Here is a 20627-nt window from a genome sequence, read left to right on the forward strand (position 1 = left end):
CAGTTGTAGCAGAAAATATATTTTTATTTGCAAACCTGAAACAAGGAGAAGCTTCTGTATACTCTGAGAGTTGCAAGTTACTGAGGCTTTTAGGTATCATATGGAAATAATAGCATGTGCTTAAACCATGGCAATTTCTCCACATAGATAGTCTATGCTAAGCCTGGACCACATCAGTAATGAGAAGCCTATGATGCATATGTTTCTGAAGTATCTTCACAGATATATGTATGGATATTGGTGACCTAACTTATCAGGAGAGGCCACACACAGAATAATAGTGGAAGGAACTGAGGAGTGGAGGAGTTTAGGTTAATGTAGAATTTCCTTAGGTCTCCTAAATGGCTCCAACTGGCACCTTTATTTTTATAGGCAGTCAGGTTATATATATTAAAAGAAGGAAGCACTCGTCTAGGAAGGAAAACTACTTGATTAAAACCATATTCCACCTTTCTTTTTTTTTAAACTGAAAATGTAGAACTTTTACATCCTCTCATACTGCTGTGAACAATTTTTTCCTGCCATTCTTTCTGCCTATGGGAATAAAGGAAGTAAAGTATTTTGAAAGGATCTGACTGCTATAATAGAAAATTTTAAACTAAAATGCAAACCATGGGCCACATGCTACCTTTTGGCAGATAAACCCTGGGGAGTGCAAAGCTTGCATAATTCAAAGGCAAATCTCAGGGGGAGGGGAGTAGATCAAGAGAGAAGGGTTTGAGTCGCAGCCAGTGGGGGAAGGGGACTGCAACCAGGAGAAGCAAGGCAAGAGATCCAGTATATCTGCTGGCATATCTGTGCACTACTCGTCCCTGCAGAGACCATTCCTTCATCCTCTTACTTTTTCCTGGAGCCATTTTAGCAGCATTGTCATTGACTCTGATCCTTGTACTTGTGTATCTTGCTGAAGGAGGTTACAACTGCAGAGGGAAGTTGCTGTTCATCTGACAAGCAGTAAATATCACATCTCTTTCCGGTGGAAAATAAGGTATTTGCCAGCAGAGGTATGCTGTATGACTACCTTCTGTTGACTCGTTCTTGAACACCGTGTCTTGATCTGTGGAACTCCCAATCACAAGATCTGCCATGGAAGGGCTTTTTTGTTGCCTGTATGGAAGAGGCAAGGAGTCACAGTGGCACGGATAAATGTCATCCAGCTGTTCTGGAGAGAATTCACAGCACCTTCTTATCACGAATTCTGCTCTCTTTTTGCAATAGCTGTCCAAGAATGAAAAAAAAAAAGAAGTAGAATTAGATCTAAGCCATTCAGACAAGCAACTGATTAAGAGATGAAGCACAATCCATAGAAAATAATTTGTATCTTGGACTGATTTGTGGGTATTCCGTTAGTGTCTTGGTCAGAAGAATAGAAATTCCTCTTGTCTCTGGCGTAGGATGGTCGTGAGTCTGGGCTGCACTTGGAGTTCCTAATTAAAAGTCCATTTCTCCGCTGATACCCCTATGTAGCTAGCATAAACACTGGATAAGCGTAAAGAAAAGAGATGAAGTTAATAGCAGGAAGGCAAACTACTACTTGGAGAATACATCATTGATTTACTACAGGAACCCCTGAACCTCAGGAAGCATACTAAAATTTGTAACATGCTTATCAAAAAGCACCTAACCATATTCTTGAAATAATTTTTTAAAATGTCATCTGATATGATCTTTGTAGACAGCAATTAAGGAAGACTGATGTTTTTTAAATTATCAATAATAGTTCAAAAAAGATGAGAATAAGTCCCATCCAATTAATACTCCACATACTTTCATTCAGTGATTTGCTTTCAGCTTTAGATGATTCAGTTGTTTTATACTTCTTCCTTTGAAGAGAAGGTGCCTTTTTGTTACGTGAAGGTAGTCTGTTTAACATTAGGAAGCACAGCTTTCTCCATTCTATCAGCACCTTTCTTTCTGCTGTTGATATTTTATTTCCTTATGAACTGAGGAGTTTCAGAAGTAGTGAAGAATCAGCTTGGACATAGCATTTGGTATGTTATTTGAATGTGCCACTTATGATTATATAAAGAGAGGAAATAATTCTTTTATTTTCAATTTTAAGGCATATGGGATAAATTATTTTATGGATAATAGCTTTAAAATGTTGCCCGACATTAATATCTTTGGGTAAGTTTTATGCATCTTAGACCTGTCTCTTATGAGTCTAATTTTATTCTTAAATATTTACAGTTTGAGAGACTTCTGTGCTTTCCAAAAGAAGTTACAAGGATGTTTAGTTTACATGACCCCAGTTTCATGACAGCAGTAGCAGATCTGATATCTTATCCCAGAGAAAGCATTTTTGGCCTCTCTCTCAGCCGTGTTCATGGTGGGAGTTAATAGCATATTTCAGCTCTAACTCAGCTGGAGAACTCTGACAACAGTGAATCTTTCACAAAGTGTAAACAAGATTTGTATTTATAGCATAGTTAACATTTACTAAATAGTTGGGAAAATGATCAGTCTGTTTTTAGCAGGTTGGGCAACAGTCTTTGTTGTGGCTGCAATGAGTTTTAAAAAGTAGGATAAAGTGATTATAAAATACTGTCACAGGGCAGTAAATTTAGATGTGCTGAATTCAGTAAGTAACAAATTCATGCAGACAAAATTCAGAGTACTGTAGAAACAATCTTTGAATCATCTCTGGCCAGAAGTGTGTTGCACAGATGTCATGCTTGGTGTTGTACAGCACAGGAACACTGTGAAAAGCTAAATAAATGTTAAGAATTGGTCTAGTTTTAATTGCAAATCTATATTAAGATACCGTTATATGGAACCAGAATTAAGAAGAATATATTTAAAGGAAGCATACTGATTTCATGGCTAAGGAGAGGTGGACTTGTCAACTGCAACCAAACCCGTGCCCTGGTCTTTTCCTGTGAGGGTATGCAGAGCTGCATTGCGTAACGAAGACAGGGCCTCCGATGCTGTTGTGGGTGGGCAGGTACCACTACTGCATGAAATCAGCTTGTCTGGGCATCGGGACTCTCCCATGAAAAGATGAAGTATTTTCTTCTGGTAAAAGGAGCATTAAAATAACAGGAGCACCATTCCTGCCACCAGTTTGTATCATCTACCTATTAGTTCTTACAGCTCACACTGTGACCTATCTGTGGTGTTGGAGTAAACAGGCAAAATGAGCATAAGCAAGTGTTTACTGTGATATCTGGGATGTGTGGCACTTCTTTGATTCCATTCAGCCCAGAGTTTGACACGACGAATGGGGGGTTATTGCCCTTTGTCTTGACTTACGTATATACTATAGCGCCTAGAAACAGTCATAGAAGTATTCAGCTAGGTTTCAATCCAGAAAAATATTTGACCTGGATGTTCTCTTTTGTTCTTCATTACAGAATAGGTTCTAATTTTATCTAGTGCTTCTGCTTCTCTATCCAGCAGGAAAAAGAGTGATATTTTATAGAATTAATAAAAGTGGGACTGAGAAGCCTGATGTATAAGGATTAAAAAAATAAGAATCAAAACAACTGCTTTGGCTGGAAGTAGTGAAGCTTTTTGGAAGGAGGTAACTCATGTAAATTAGTTCTTCAGCTCCGAGTGCTTTTTTTTCTCAGCCCCTGATTGAAATTCAAAGGATAGAAATTTTCAGCACAGTCGGTTCCCTCACCTCTTCTTGCTTGACCTGTCTTGTGGATCTATCAGAGCCAGAGAGGCCTTGAGACCCCCTGGGCTCTTTACATTTTCATTTGTGCCTGCCTGGGCAGTCTTAGATAGCTGGCATATTTGTTGGCCAGCATTAAATAAGGAAGAGTAATCAAAAGGTAAACAAGGAATGGGAAAAAGTGATGTTCATAATCCTTCAAAAATAACTTTTTTGAATAGAAAGTATTTCAATTTTTTAACTTTTTTTTTCTCTTCTGTATGTGGAAAGGATGAGATATACTAGTGTATAATGGCTACAGTTATCATACACTAAGTAATTTAGCCTTGAATCAAACATGGAAGTGAACAGGCTACAAAAATTTCATTATTTTTTGTGTTATCAGCATGCTTCGATTATTTGCAGGCTCTTTATGCAGTCCAAACAGTATCTGTATTGACTTTCACAGTAACTGGGAAACTAAAAATTTTTGTTTGAAGTGTTTTCATTGTATTTGCTCATTGCAGCCTGGGGTGTCTAGCTCATCAATGTTCCCACTGTGTCTGCAGTTGTGGTATGGTATTTATTTACCAAACTGTATTATATTAGTTATTAGTTATATTTGAACAATAGCTGCTGCTTGAGTGAGAAAGCTTGCAGTCACGCTGAAGGTGCTTTTCCTCAAGCAGTGTCCAAAAATCAAGTCTCAGTTAAACGTTACATTTTATTAAATGATAACAAAAAGTTCATTCATTGCAGTAGAAGACTCTGAGATAATATTGTACCCATACTTTGAAAACAGCAAGTTTGATCTTGCAGGTAGTAATTATGACTTAGTTTAAATAAATGTATTTTTTAGCTTAGCAAAATGAGTTATTTGTTTCTTTTTCACAATTGTTACAGATTCTGAAAGGTGATCACACAAGACAGTTTAAAGACCATTAAATGCTGGATTTTTACATCATTGTATTAACCTCCTTCAGACTGAAATGTTTTATTGTAATTAAGCTTTTTTATTTAATAACTAGAGATGGCATCAAAGTTGAAGAAATTCCGTGGAATGCTAACAGATTGGAACAGATTGCTTTTTTCCAAAGGAAAAAGTTTTATATCAGAAAATTTGGAGTCAGCTAAGTAGCAAGTAGACTGAGTGAAGGTAGCAAATTTTAAAGATTTTATGTTTAGCTATTTAGAGTGAATGAATAATGCCAGAAATTGATGAAGTTTCAAGGTATGGCACATGGCAATGCCACTACTTTCTATGTGATAATTATTGATTTTAAATGAGAGCAATGAGTTGCTCTCTTGAAATCTTTAGCTGCCACAGCGAAGAGACATGAGGCAATTTTGATTGTGGTGCTCAAATAAAATGGAGATCGTTATATTTTAAAAAAACTAGCCCCAGAGCTGCTTAGGATTTCGCTTGTACTGAATCCAGTTTTATTTGCAGGTCTTTAAATTCATCTTAACTTTCTTTTTAGACTCTTTTCCCTTTTTATTTTGTCAGTTGCTTTGAAGTACTACCAGACCTGTTTTTCTAGTTCTAGTTTTTTTATCTGCTTCTTTCCAGTAGCCAAAGATTTAGGTGTTTTGAATGAGCACATCAGTGCTCCAGACAGAGATACTGTTTGAAATTATCCATGAACCCAGTGCCTCTGAACATTATTGAGTGACATTTGTTTCTGTTGGTTGTGTCTGCTCTGACTAACTGGTTTCTTTCAGATTGGCAGCTGGGATTATGCTGCAGTAGACGGACAGCTGTGTGAACTGGAGATTGCAGCCAGGCCATGCTATGCCTCTGTTTAATATGCCTGGAATGTATATATTCAGATTGGAGCAACTTGCATGGCCCTGAGGGGGATCTATTTGTATTCTCACGAACTGTGATTACTTCCTGTGTTACTTTAATGACTGCATGTAATTGTCATGCTGATTTGTCTGGACAAAAAGACTTCATTTTTCTTTATTCTCACAGAAAATTTCTTAATGTAGTTTAAGAGCTGGGTTAGTGGTTTTGGTTTTAAAGGTGTGGTGGAAGGTATCCTACACTGTGCTCCCTTCTACATTTTTCTGTGATGCAAACAGAAGAAAGTATTATATATTGACTTGCAAATAGCTTTGAGAAAAAAAAAAATCCTTTGTAGAGTAACCCTTCCCCCCTCCAGGTATCTACAGTAATTTGGATTTAATAAACAACAAGTGGTTACACTAGTAATCAACTTCCAAACAGACAACTATGGTATTTTGAGCAGACAGAAGGAACTGAAATTAGCGGGGGGGGGAAGAAAAATACTATACAACAGATGTGTTTCTTGCAAGGAAGCTACAAGAAAGGAAGAAAAAAACCCCTATGCTTCATTTATATTTGTTGGCTTTCACTTCTACATTTTTATGTTGTTTTCTTGTGTAATGAGGCATATTCAGTTTTGTTACATATATCTCTAATGCACCGCAGCAGGCAAAGGTTGTGCACTTTTTACTTCATACCAACTTGCTAGTGTACTCTAATAATGTCCCCTCTGCAGGTTGGTGACAGTATTTCTGCCCACGCTTCAGCTCTGAAGTCATAAACCTGTGTTACCTGAGTCAAGTAGTAACTGCATTAGTGGGCTGCAACAGGCATCTTTTACACTCTGCTTGGTTGACAGAGGGTATATCAAACATTTTGCAGGCGTATTTAATGATACCTAGAGAACAGTATGTAACTCTTGATCTTGTAGTATCTTTTCTTTAGCCTTTCTTCTCTCCTTGCTCCCTTCCCTCCCTTGCCATTTGTTAGATTTCAAAGCTAGTGTAGGCACTTTTCTTTAAACCAGTATGTTAAGTGAATAGTGCAATGATAAAACAAAAAAATTGAAGTGATTCAATGTAAAAGGGTTGATTTGCGAAGTCGAAACAAGAGAAAAATTTTTCTGGTTTGGCATGAAGAAATTAGGCTGCTCATTTTATTTTTAAAACAGCGGATGGGAGTGTGTGAATTTATGATACTAACATTTGAGCGCTGTATTTTTTCCCTGGGTCAAGCGTAGTGCAATATCCCCAGGGCAGGTGTACAGTCAGCAAGCATATACATTGCCTGTGTCAGAAAAGCATTTTGCCCATTTTTCACAATCTTGATCTAACGGGGATTGTTATGAAACAAGGGGAGATGGTACTACAAAGAGCTTCTCTTCTATAATCTTTAGCCTGTTTTCAGCAATTTTATCTAATTGTTATGAATCGTGCTTGCTCTCCGGCTGGTGTTATCTGTGTCTCTGTAGTCTGTGAGGAATTTAACTAAGGATCTTACTGTAGGACTGTAAGTGACTATCTGGTCAGAAGAGGTTTTCTGATCATTTGTTATCAGAGGTTGATTTTAATCACTGTCCCATGGGAAAAGGAGCTAGTCAGTTGGCTGCTAAGCCATTCAACTTCACTGTCTGAGGGGAAACCTGTCAAATATTCTGTGTTCTCTGGTGCTGTAAAGCAACATCTGGGTGGAAGGAAAGGGAAAGCAAGTAATCATAATTGCATATCGCTCAAGCCAATGGAAATCACTGAGGAACATGTGTGTAAACCTTTTTGAATATTGAGAAGTGAGGTAGGAGCGGCAGAGAGCCAAGGTAATTATTTTTGCACAGACTGTTGTTTTCTGGACATAAATACTGGGTAGAAGGATGGAGGATGAACCCAAAACAGTTTCTGTCCCTAACACGTACGCTGAAAGAATATGTATTACAATGCATGATGTTATTTCACCTGGGTTTTCAAATGTTTGGCAATTAAATCTTATAGATTTGAGATGTAACTGGAAATACTTTGGTGTAGATCTGTAAAGACACATTGACTGAAAGTAGCCCCTTCGAAGCAAACAGTAAGTTTGTAGCTTGTCGTGCATTCAGACTGAGGCGTGCATTTTAACATGGGTATGCTGTGCCGTTAGACTCTTCAGACAATTTGGTGTTTTGTGTCTGAGCAGGCATGATGAAAGCAACTGTGAGCTAGTCTTTTTAAGGGCCTTTAAATCTAGAGTTAAATGGTGTATGTCTTGCCTTTTAACTATATGGACCTTCATTTCAGGATTTGAGTTCAAAACTGGAGACCATTTCATTCTTTCTCTGTGACACTCAACTGCAGTTCCCCCTCCACCCGCCCTCCCTCATATTTAATTTTATAGTTCTTTCAGACATAAACATGAAAAAAAGCAATTTTGACTTAGTTTCTGAGTGTTGCTGCAAAGAAAAGTAACAAACATCTGTTTTTACCTTAACTGCATCCATATGTTCAACCTCCCCATCACCCTCCTTCCCAAAAAATTTACAGCTGTATTTGGTGGGTGCTGCATACTGTTGAATTAACTTTCTTCACAGTTAGATTAGAGGGTAAGTTCAGAGACTGAAAATATCTGTACTAAGCAGTGGCCAAAAGCTACATTATAGCTAAGCCAAGTTTTCAAGTTTTTCACTCTTCCTCTTTTAATTTACTTCCCTATTCCCCTTCTCCCCTTCCCAGCCCCCAAGAAAAGAGGAGATGATCCAGGAGACTTTTTTAGGAACAGGTTATTGTGGTAATTGGATAAATGTTAACTTGTGAAATTTGCTTATGGCTTTCATACTTATAAATTAATTAACATTCAAAATACCATGTTTATCATATAAGTATGAGGTTTGAGATGCATACTGTGTGGATTATTGTAAAGGGTTAGTTACCTTGTTTCATTTTATTACTTCTTGTTGTAGCATCTGGAACAATTCTGGCTTTACCAAAGTTTTGTTTTTGTAGAGGATTAACAGGAAGAAGGCTATTTTACTGAGATATTTGAGAAGCAGTGAAACAAAATGTTGAATGATATTATCTTTTACTTTGTGGTATGCAGCATGCTTTCAGAGATAAGAGTTTGTGGAACTAAAGATATCTTTCAAACAAGGGTTATTGCTTTTCCAGTTATATAGTGTCTTTAATAGATGTGAAACTAGTTGTGCAAATTTCCCAAATATTTCTACCTACAATAATCTAAATAGTTGTATGCTCCAGAGAGATTCAGCAATGTGAGAACACATGCCCTTCCTCTGCCACTAGAAGAAGCTGCCAGTCTCTTAGTAATACTGACTAATGCTAGTAATACATTTTTCAAGAAAATTAAGTCAGAAGCTGGGCTATAATTTGTTAGAAAGTGAGTTGATGACTTCTTCACTCATGGTCATTTTACTGTATATTCTCAGGTAAGTGGTAGGTTGTTTTCTTCAAAGGAGATATTAGTTATCTCTCTGACGAAAAGATTCCCTGCTCCTAGCTGATTTTCTTTGACAGGTTGAACAAAAGTCTGAGTGACATCTGGTGGCTAAAATGCTCTGTATTTCTCTTTCTATTGTTATGTAAATTGAGCGAATGAGGATTGATTCTAGCTCCACCATCACATGTTTCTGCAGACAGAGGGAGATTATCTTGCATTCTTCTGTATGTGATCCTCTGACTGAGATATCATCGGAACATGGAGTTGACATCTGGATTGACTTTGAATACAATCTGGGAAAAGGAAGAAATCGTTTGGGGTTGCTAGTACACTCTCTTGGTCATAATTAAGAAATGTTGAAGCTAAATAAAGAAATCTTTACTTTTTTTCTTGGTAATTAAAAGGAATGCAAAAGGTTTTTCTGCTGAAGTCTAGCCACTATGTCTAGACATAATTGTGCAAGTGTTGCTGCCTTTACTCAACAGTTTTACAAATTTCTTTTGGATCTCTGAAGACATCAGTAAAGAGGACATACGGATACCAATATCTGTGCCTTTACTGTATGTACAGTTTTGATATTTTATGAAACGTTGTTACCTGTGGTAGGACGTGATCTGAATGTAGATTTTTCCCAGTTCTGTTGGCTAAAAGGGAAAGATTGTGTTAGGGGGCTATTGTAATCCTGGAAATATAGGTGCTCATATTTTTTGGAAGGACGAGATGGAACCTAATGAGTCTAAAAGACTTGTTTGTGCTGGAACTGTAAATCCCAAACTCAAGCTAGATCATAAACATGGATGTAGAAATGGTCTGTTGAAGACTGAAAATGGAGAATTTGTGGTCCTCTAAGGCAGGCTTTGGCAAAATCATTGTCCCACTGGTCAGCAGTTTCACCAGTTCTGACAGAACGCTTATGTGAAAACAGGCAGTGACTACCTACTTGCGGGTTGAATAGAATATTTTATACTTGTTTTTAATATCCCAGAGGGATGCTCTTCTGCACTGAGGGTGGGTGGCAGACAAATAGCTGTTCTGCTGCTGCTGTTGTGGGGTCTAGGAGTGTGATAATGATGAGCATCATGTATGTGAGTAAGCAGTGGAATCATAACTGTGTCTCTTCCAGTTTTTATGTTGCTGGTAGGTGATGAGTTCCTCTGAGATCTGGACTGTGGAAAATAGTGTTCTGGCTGCTGTTCTTTCATTGATTAAAGCAATTACAACATCTGATTTTTGTTCTACATGAGTTTGGGCTCTTGTTATGATGAATGTATTTGAAGTATTTGAAATGCTCTGCATCAATATGTGGTATCTTGTGTTTAATTTTCCCTTTCTTAGTACTGGCACTATGTGAGAGAGTATAGTTTGTAGAGATAGCATTGGGAATTAAAGGATATACCAGATTTCATGGGTAAGACAAAATTCTGACTCCCTTTAAATGCTGAACGTGGGCTATTTGGGAATGGAAGTTTCTATATTGAACATAAGTCAATATACAAGGAAGTTAACAAATCTGAAGCTTATTATTTCCTCATTTTATCTATTCTATTTTCAGCTCTAGAAGAAATTCATGGGAGCTGTGCTTCAAGAATATTTTATTAATTTTGAATAATATATTGCATATATATTTTATGGGAAATAAATAGTAGGTCCTATAGAAAGTAGATTTGCCCTAAAGGTTTTAACAAGCACAGAATAACTGACTTCCAGGACTGTCTGTATTCTGCTCCTCCTGTGTTCTTCTGGTTCTACCCTCAATGCAACACAGAATTCCCATTTGCTAGTAAAGATATTCCACTCAATCTGCAAGTAAATGTAGGCACATCTTTTTAATCTGGATGTTTTGAAACTAACAGCTTTTTGTTAGTTTTTTAGCTATGGGGAGGTTAGAGCTGGTGACCAGTACGCTGTTGCTTTGTTAATGCCTCATGTCTTAAGGGACCTCAAATTCTGTGCCCTTGTGATTCCCTTGATATCTCGAGTCACAAAAACCCAGAGTTGAATTTTAATGTAGCATGTCTCATCACTAGGAGGGGGACTCTGATGGTCTTACTGAGCTTTAGTGTTTCACGAATCTGATTTTGCTGTTCCTCAAAAAGTACTCATTGAATCACAGTGTTTGTATGTCAGATTTCAGCTTGCTTTTTGATAAACTTACGTATTCACCTGTTCTTTGAAGATTAAAGTGCTTCCCAGAGTGGGCAAGAGTGTTAGAATCTGTCCGTAGAGTAATTGCAACTCCTGTTCTGGTGAGTTCAGATGTTTCAAAAGCCCTGCCAAATGTAATAAGGTCAAGTGTTTTGGGTGGCATGTTTCCTATCAGAGAATGATTATTTTTGATGATCTTAAGGCCTCAGGTGCATTCTACTTTTGGTTTTGTTATTTCTGTAACAGGAGAACATTTTGTGTCCTAGTAATAGTCTTTATTATTACCTAAAAATAGTTGTTTGTAAGAATAAGATCAGCATAAGTGTTATTCCATTGTCTCAATTTTAATGGGTGGCTAAAACAGAACGGGAAATATAAGTGTAAGGAGCCTCAAGGTATGCTGAACCATGAAAAAGAAGAATCTCTGAGAGAAAAACAGAATGTTCTAATAGCTAAAAAGTGGCTTAGTGGTTTTCAGTTTTAGCATTCAAGCATCCCATTTAAAACACTTTTTTGAAAGGTCTGATTTTCAGGACTTCTTTTGAAAGTAGGACTTGCTAATGCCTCAGCTTTGGTACTCAGCATCACTAGACACTTTTGAGAATGTAGGACTCAATGTGCCATGCAACAGAGAAACTAAAGTATCGGTTCATATGCCATCTGTTAGCACACAGCAAATGCAAGGTAATTTTACTTAATGTAGCTCACAATGAAAGAGATTTAATCTAAGCTGAATGATTTAATATTTTCTGTAGTATTAGCCTGTTTCTGTGGATAGTGCAGAGGCCTGGCTGACATTGACAAAATTCAACCTGTTGAATTTTGGCTGCTTGATTTTATCTTTAAGCCAGTGGGCCAATGGCAGCAACATGGAAAACTAGTTGGACATGCCTAGGCAAGAGGTATAAGTTCACACATTTCAGTGTAATTATTTTTAAGAAATCACTGTGCATGAGATGGTATTTTCATGTATGCCCTAGGAAGAAAGTGGTAAAGCATGTTGCTGAAGATACAGAGAAATTTTTTTAAAAAATAAATTGTTGCATTATATCTTCATGTTCTCCGTTAGCTGCATTTAATATTAGTCCTGCTGTGGTAGTTTAATGCATCCTAAAGTTATTTGCTCTTTTTAAATAAAAATGAAAATAAGAAAAAAGCTTGGTGTTGCTTTCATTGTAGTTATTGCTGTGAAACTAAGCAATGGAGTTTAAATAGAAAGTAGAACACTTAATACTTATAGAAACTTTTTAAAAATTAACTTTTGTTTCTGAGTTATGATACAAACAGGATAAGCCAGTGTTAGAAAGGAAAAATGGAGCCAATAAAGAGGGTTTCTGATTATAATAGCTTGTTTCTGTTTAATATCATTGAGCAGGATGAGGTTTTGCAGAGTTTCTCATGGAAATAGCATCCACAGTACTAAAATGATTACCTCATTCTTAGTACCAGTGCCAAGCACTTAGCCCCACAGTGAACACACGGGGTTGATTTTCAACATGAAACAAGCCAGAAGTGTGGAATGACATTTTCAGGTGACAGTTATGGTTCTATTGCCTGTAATTAGCACCTCTTAACATGCAAACCTGCCTGTGCCTTTCCCAGGCTGTTGAAGCTCAAATACGAAGTTTTGGACAGACCCCTTCCCAACTGCTCATAGAACCACATCCTCCAAGAAGTTCTGCCATGCAGGTGGTAAGTACCATGTTAACTCTTTGTGATCTGCCATTTTGTTCACCTCCTTTGCTATCTTAAAGTTACAGAACCAGCCACTTCACTTTGTTTTTATGTGGTCATGGAATTCTGTTATTAAAAACAGCAGATGAGTTATGATTTTGTAGGACTGGGAGTCTATGCAGTGCTTAACTATTATTTCATTTATAGCTGAAAGGATTGTATTGATTTCTAGCACAGACCTTTTTTGTCAGTGTAATCTAAGAACACTTAATCAGTTGATTTTGTTAATACCATACCTGTACAGGTGAGAGCCAGTCATCATGGAGACAATTTAGTTAATCTTTGGCAGATTCCCCAAGAAGCATGGATTTAGGAGGTGGAACTTCCTTGTCTTTTCCCCAAAGCATAGGTTTTCCCCTAAAACTAGGATTACTAGGAATTCATGAGCTGAAACTTACATAGCAAAGAATGTGACTAAATGTGTTTTGCAGTAAAGCTAGGGTGATAAAATCCAGGCAGTGAGCATTAACATGCTTTCCCTTTTACCTCTACTTGTGTCTAATATAATTTTATTATACAAACTATTATTTTATTACTGATTACTTTCCATATCATGTTGTGTTCAGTCCTTGGGTCTAAAATATCATTTGTGTTGTCACAGATCCAGAACTAAGTATATTAAGTGATACTCTGACAAAGTGGAGCAAATGGTCTGCTAATTCACAAGTTTTTCAAAAGGTTACATTCCCTTATTGTTAAGATGGACATTTTACACTGAAATGTAAAAAAAGACATTTTCTTCTTGTATGTTCTGTAAGACATATGTCCTACTCAAGCAGACTAAGGTTATTAGATTAAAAACATATCTGAAGTGCAAAAGGTTTTAGAAAAATTACACAAAAATCTGAAATGTTTCCGAAGTAGCTTACAAACCTTGTGATGTAGGAGTCTAAGAAATGTAAACTTTCTTGTCAAATTGAGCTACTAGCCTTTCTCAAATATGTCATGGGTTGTACATGAGACTTGCTCAGCTCGCTCTCCCCCCATCCCCACCACCCTTTCTGCAGCCAGTACATACTACACTTTGACAGCTGTGCTGTAGACATGCTCCTGCCCTGGGATCCCGTGTACTGGATGGGCAGAGCTGATTGTGCTGATTTGTGATCTGCTGGCCCATTGCACCTCCCACGTAGTGTCCCAGGGCTGCAGACCACTGCGGTGACTTGTGTGTGCTCTTTCAGAAGAGCCCTGTTAACAGGGATGTCGGGGAGCCCAAGTGCCCTCATCATACAGTTACATGCCATATGTGTGTCTGTCATGGTGCCATGCACTAGGCACTTGCCCTAATTTAGAGGGATTTGTTTCAGGAAGAGGAGGAACTTGAGAAGTTGATTGTTGACGTGTTTGTCAGACCCATTGTTATATAAATAAATTTGATGCCAGGAAGCAGTTTGTGTGGTTTTATCGTAATATTTTTCATGATGCTGAATTAGTAAAGATTTAATATGTAATGGAAGAAGTTAAATTCTATGAAGTTAACTGTTTCTAACTCCTGTGGATTTTTTGGGCTGAGGTACGCACAGAAAAAACCCCTTAGTTCTCCACTTGCTTTGGCCAGATTTGTGGTTATTAGTACATGATTTTATAATAGCAATATATGAAGTGGTTTTAAAAGTAGTATTCCTGGAGTTGAAATACAGTAAGGATGTTTTTCCTGTCACAATTTTGAATTATTTCTAGTTGTATTATTTACTGAGTTTTCTCTTTTCATGTGTGTGTGTGCATGTATGCATGAATACAGCCGAATTGAAAGCTACCACGTGCTGTGTTAAGTGCACAAGCCATAATATACACCAGGTGTAGTAATTAGCAGTCACACGAAGGCTGCCTATTTGTCTGGTTTTGCTGCTGTTGCTGTATCCCCTTGTGTTTTCAACCATCAGATAGCTGGATTTAATTGAGGCCACATCAGATGAGGCATTACTGACACCTTTAATTGAATGAGCATCCAGGGAGGATTAACTCATAATATTGATTGGCTTTTAGCCACTTGCTCAGAAGGGTGTCTGGGTAGCTTATTAGTTGCTTTTATTTACACCTTTATGCAAAGACTGTAAATAGGAATTCATAGAGCAATATGTTTTTCTAAGTACTCTTAATAACTTTTTAAAAAGGAGTGATAATAAAAATGCAAATGTATTTAATTTTTTTATTAGTTCTGTATAAATATACATTAAATGTATGCACTTACATACACATATATGTAATGAAATATTGCAGGTGGAAAACAGCCAAGAACACTTCATTAGTGTTCTAATTCAGTTATTAGAAAATTACAAATACTAGAGCAATATGGCTACCGGTGACTAGGATGGTTGTATCTGTGTCTCAATGGAGTTCTCTTTTTTAGGTACACCACATAATCACAGACACATTAAGTTTTGCTTTTCCTCCTTATGTTTGATATCTGGATCTAAGGTCCTCAACATTTTGTTTCAACATTTGCAATATTGTTAGAGAGATTAGTTAAAAAGTTAAAAACTTCTCAACTTACTAAATTGAAAAACTAGAACCTAAAAATATTATGTTGAAAATGAGAGTCTGGATTCATTCCCTCCCTTTAGTATTTCTAGAAACAATGCAGGATAGTGTCTGTAATCACATCCACTTTATATTCTTTACAACTGCATTTAATTATGTTTGTCCTTTGAAACACATTTGCAGTGAAGTCTTCTACTTTGCATTCATAAATCTTATTTTTGTACACCAGAAATATATACAGAACATATATCTAGTGTATGTGTGTATCTGTTTATTTTAATGTGCTTTCATGTTCTCATCTGGCTTGTAAAGAATTGCAGTCTGCCAATTTAACGCAACTGGAGACAATCTCTGGGAGCAGGAATTTCTTTTGCTCACTTTTTTTTTTTTTTTTTCCTTGTTCCCTCCTAGTTTGGCATTGCTTTCCTTGACATACTATCTCTGCAGATAGGAAGGAGAATTCTTTTGGCAGAGATAGGTGATTGGAAACTTTTAGTTTAATCTGCTGTGATCTGTAGCAAAGTTTGTATGTAGACTCCCTGTGTTCAACAAGGCCCTCAAATTAATATTGTATATGAAGGTTTTTCTACCTAAAATGGCTGTTTCCACAAGCCTGTCCACTATTATTGCATTTGCTTTTCACTGCAGCTGCTATTGGATCTTGTGTGTTTTAATCCAATCTTCCTTCTCTTGTCCTGTCTTCTTTTCTCCTCCCCATGTTTTCTTTTCCCATGTATTTGGGTTCTTGTTGTGTGCACTCAACAGTATCTCCTCCTGCAGAGTCCGTTGATGTTCACAGACCAAGCTCAACAGGATGTTATCATGGTTCTAAAGTTCCCATCCAACTCCCCTGTCACTCATGTAGCAGCCAACACCCAGCCTGGTCTGTCTACTCCTGCCGTGATCACAGTTACTGCAAATAGGCTATTTGCTGTAAACAAGTGGCATAATCTTCCTGGTAAGTAAATTATAGTAAGTAGCCTAAGAAACCACTGCCAGCAAGCAGTATTTCTGTTGTCTGTTTCAAAATTTGTTGCAGAACTGTTTTAAATTTAAAGTGTGAAGAGCAAGTCCAGTTCATTGACGCAGCATGCTCTTCACATGTGGACTTAGTTTCTCCTTAAAAAGGTAATCTGAACTATTGTGTAGTAAGATGTGTAGCACACAAAAGGTTTGTGACAACGATATATTGCTTTCCAGGCCATCAGGCACTAAAACAGTATATCACTATTTTATCATGATGAAATCGCACTCTTCCTCTTGAATTTGTTTTTCAGTCAGATGGAAGCCTGAACCATATCACATCAAAGACAAGTTTTAAAGCATGTAGAACTTGCCTGAAATCTTTCCTGCTATCTTTTTCTAGTTGATTATGAACACCATATTCTGATGTTAAAGCCACTCAATGAGTATTAGAAGATAAAATATATGGGAAGTCTGTATCGTCTGTAACTTAAACATCCCAAAGTTATTAGGTGCTTATGTATTGTATTTGTCAATATGAAAAGAAAACAACATATCCATTTGCATAGCAACCAATCAAATTAATTTTCCTTTAAAAATGTGTTGGACTTGGGAATATAATAATTCTGTTTTCAATTCTAATGTTCTCTAATCTTAAAGGCACTCATCCTCCTTTCCCTGACTATGACAGTCTCAGGCCCAAGCTGTGAAAGGTAGTTTATTTCAGTGCTATGCAGTAAATCTGGTCAAAGGCTTTTCAAGAAAGGGAAAAAAGAGCTTCTACTCAAATAACTTAAATAGAAGATATTTGCATCAGAGTAGTACTCACATCACTGAAATTCCTACTAAGAAATCTGGACCTGTGGTCCTTGATTACATTTTGAAAAAAGCCAGATGACTCCCACACTTTTTCCTAATTCTTACAAATTACCTCTCAACATTGTACAAATAGAAACATCTATGTATTATTTCAGCCACCCAAGAAATGCTTAAAAAGAAAGGTGGGAAGGAAGGGGGGAAGGGAGGCTTGTCTAGATAACAAGTTGTGAGCAAGAACTATTTACAGGGCTCTTGACGTTTGTTTGAAAGGAGGATGGCAATATCCTCTCATACCTTGGATGTGTGACCTTGGGCATATAATATTCAAGACTTAAAAAATAGCGTTTGTGGACATACAACAGTCATGGGAAAAGAAGAGGTTCTAAAGCTGCAGGGAGTTGATTTTGATTTCCTCGTAAGTCTGCTGGTTGATGATCTGTGAGCAAGCAACCAATTGTTGAGTGTAGTAATCAACTGTTTTGAGTTGAACAAAACCTTCAGATTTTGTTTTTTTCCTCACGTCTGAATGGGAGAACAGTAAGCTGTGCTTTTCAGTCACTATTTTTTCATTTAGAGGCATTTTATGCTTGTCTTGCCTTTACAAAGAGCTCAAGAAAACCTACAGTTCAAGACAAACAAAAGCCAACAGAAACCTACCTTACCCCACTTCTTTGAGAGCACACTGATCAGCTGCAGGTTGTTAATGGAGTACCATGCTTAAGATATCTGGGTATGGACTCCTGAGACAAGCTTCACTAGACTTCACTATTGTTGCCTTCAAATTTTATACCAAAATGGGATCTACTAGGATTAGAGGGCAGGTATCATTACTACTCTATATCTCCTGCTGTGGGCTTAGCATTGTCTTTACTAATTAGGCACCATGATAAAAAAGTTAAGTTGCCAAATGACCAGTTGTCACTGATGTGTAATTAAAAATCTCATTCTTGCTTTTGTATATGAGTTTGGTAGCTTTGCTGGCATCTAATGGCACTGGTACCCAACAGGGTGCCTCCATTTTGTCATGTGGATTTCATGTTTTGTTCTCTGTTAGTGTTTCATTGCAGCAGAACTTTGACTTCCCAATTACTTATGAAACCCTTCTATTGATACTAATTTTTATATTAAGCTATGAATGGTAGATAGAGAAATCATAGGTGTAAGTATTCAGCCATTATTTTTTGTTCCGCTTCCAAGAATGTCTTGTGGGCTGTTTGGGGTGGGGGTGGGGAGTTTGCTTGCTTGCTTGTTTGTTTTTAGCGAAGCTGTGGAAAAAAGGCACTTTTTTTAACACTGAAGGAAAATTCAGGTGGTAAACATTTCACTGGTATGCCAGGTGCCCAGATGAAACGTAGGTCAGCAGAATTATATATTAACTTCTATGCAAACTTGCAAATAAATGGTTTTTGGTGATGGATGAATCCTTAAATACTGGATGACTATAAGATTTCCCTGTCTGCATCATAAACTGACTTTTTTAAAAAAATGTCCTTTGTGCTTCACTTGTTCAAAGCAGTGCTTTAAAAAGTAAAGAGGAAAATAGTATTTGCTACAGTCAGCAGATGGTTGTCACATTTTGTTTTCAGTGCTCTTTACCACTTAATTTTGTTTTGTTGCGACAGGAGAGGTTGCCAGTAAAGCATCTGCTAGAGCTTATGGCTCAGGACCGGAGCTGCTGCTGATGGCATAGATTCAGAATAACACTAATCTAAAATAAATGTTTAATAAGCAGCCAATGAAAGCACCTGGAATTTTTCTTTTTTTAAATTCAATTGATGCAGAAGAATCTTGAATAGTTTTTAAAAAAAAAGGATGTAGCTTTGATTTAGAAAATGTATGTGGCTTTACGTATTAAAAAAATGCAGAGTTTTAAAATCTTCTTTCCTGAATTCCAGCTCATCAAGGTGCTGTACAAGACCAGCCTTACCAGCTGCCAGTGGAAATCGATCCTCTCATAGGTCTGTCACTTCCTTCTCTCTTTGCGATTCATTAAGCTCTGTATGGTGGCCCTGAAGTGTAGATTACGGTTGTTTTTCACTTGCTGGTTGCTGGGAATGGAATTTTCCTGATAAACCATTTGCATGCAAATTGGAATGCAATGAGCTGTGGCTATGCTGGTATTTCATCAACTCCCCCTCGTTGGTTTGCCTAATTTGAACAGGCCTAGGACGCGTGTCAGTGAAAATTAATATGGATGCTGTAATAATGTGTGATTGAGAATGTGCATGAAGTACTGTCAGGATAATATTGGATCTTTTCATCACTCAGACTTGTTGATGAGCAGGAGCGAGGCACGTTATGATGAATTGGTGCACTGGTAATGTGATGGAGCTCCTTTGCTGAGGAAATTTTCATAATAACAGTGGGGTTCTTAACTGCACCGTGTTGTGAAAAATAAAACCGTGGTGCCAGGGTTTCATCATTAAAGGAGATCAATCCTTTCTTCATAGACCTGCTGTTCAGGCTGAGGGGATTAATGTGTAATTGCAAAGTGGTTTCAAAGTTGAAATATATTGCCTACTCCATTTTAGTATTGAGATATTAGTATTCATTTTTCAAGGGTATTGCATCTTTTGATCAGCATCACTAGTTAAATTTGTGTATGTTTTTTGTTTATTAAAAAGGGGTGGAGGAATGTCTCTCTTCTATTTAAGGACTCAGTGTAATAGATTCAATTCCTGACTTTTTATTATAGAGGTTTATTAGTTTATATAGAGCTGATTTTCCTATTAGCATGGTTAGAGTTTGGTCAGTTCTTTCATTACAGACCCAACTTTGGGGAGTGCGTACTTAGACTATAATTCAGGAGCCTGTAGCATGGCAAATGGAACCTTAAACGTGATCAAAAAAGAAAAACTCAAACAACCTAACCTCAAAATACAAACTAGTTGTAGGACAGTTCACAGGAGCAAAAAAGACAGGATTCTCCCCCCTTTCCACCCCAATTCTATTAGACTTCAGACATAGCTCTGTTTTTTAAACTGTCCATTTCAGGATTGTAGTTTAAGTGAAAAAGAAGTGAAGTGGCCAATTATAGAAGCATGGAAAAATCAGAGCAAAAATGAACTTGACTGGATAGGTTAGAATGACAGGTCTGTTGGCCAGTGAGAATTAATTTCAAAACTAATATGCATATCACAGAGGGAACTGCATTGTATCAGTCTGTACATACAGACTGTTGCTGGGTAGCCATTTTGCTGGGTAAGCTCTATGATAAATCAGGAACAGTGTGGGCATATTAAACCACTTTATAGAGCTGATAAAATTAAAATGTTTTTCCAAAGTTTAAAAAATCAATTCCATCTGAATAATGCAATACTTATAATTTATAAGGAGGAGGACATGTGCTGTAAGTCTCCTTTCCTTCCTGAAATAGATTTTATCCAAAAAATATTTGGAGCAGTAAATGTATATTCTGCTTTAAAACCTGCTATCAAGTAGATCTTAAAAATATCACAGCAAAAAAACCAAAATCACATTGGGCTTGTCTGATGATTTTTCTACATATTGCGAAGAACATTCGGAAGGAAATAAAATTTTTATTTTCATTTGCATTTTTCATAATTTTAATATTATAATTCAATTTTCAGGGTTGCCTTTAATTTACAAAATACTTTGACTTTTGTTCGGTATAAACACCTTTAAAATTAATGTTCATAGCTCTGAAAAATGGTT

General features: G+C 37.0%; 1 protein-coding gene across 5 annotated transcripts in view; it reads left to right on the top strand.

Moving 5' to 3' along the window:
- Positions 1–20627, top strand: part of LRBA (LPS responsive beige-like anchor protein) — a 433706-nt gene that overhangs the window by 372777 nt on the left and 40302 nt on the right. For 3 of the 5 annotated variants that reach the window (XM_072861998.1, XM_072861994.1, XM_072861995.1), the window contains exons 49-51: positions 12558–12647; positions 15936–16128; positions 18848–18910. In XM_072861998.1, the coding sequence (XP_072718099.1) occupies positions 12558–12647; positions 15936–16128; positions 18848–18910 (346 nt within the window). The remainder of the gene's footprint in view (positions 1–12557; positions 12648–15935; positions 16129–18847; positions 18911–20627) is intronic. The other 2 variants (XR_012042586.1, XM_072861996.1) reach the window with 2 other exon arrangements.

Source organism: Ciconia boyciana, chromosome 5 (genome assembly GCF_034638445.1).
Source record: "Ciconia boyciana chromosome 5, ASM3463844v1, whole genome shotgun sequence".
Taxonomy (NCBI): domain Eukaryota; kingdom Metazoa; phylum Chordata; class Aves; order Ciconiiformes; family Ciconiidae; genus Ciconia; species Ciconia boyciana.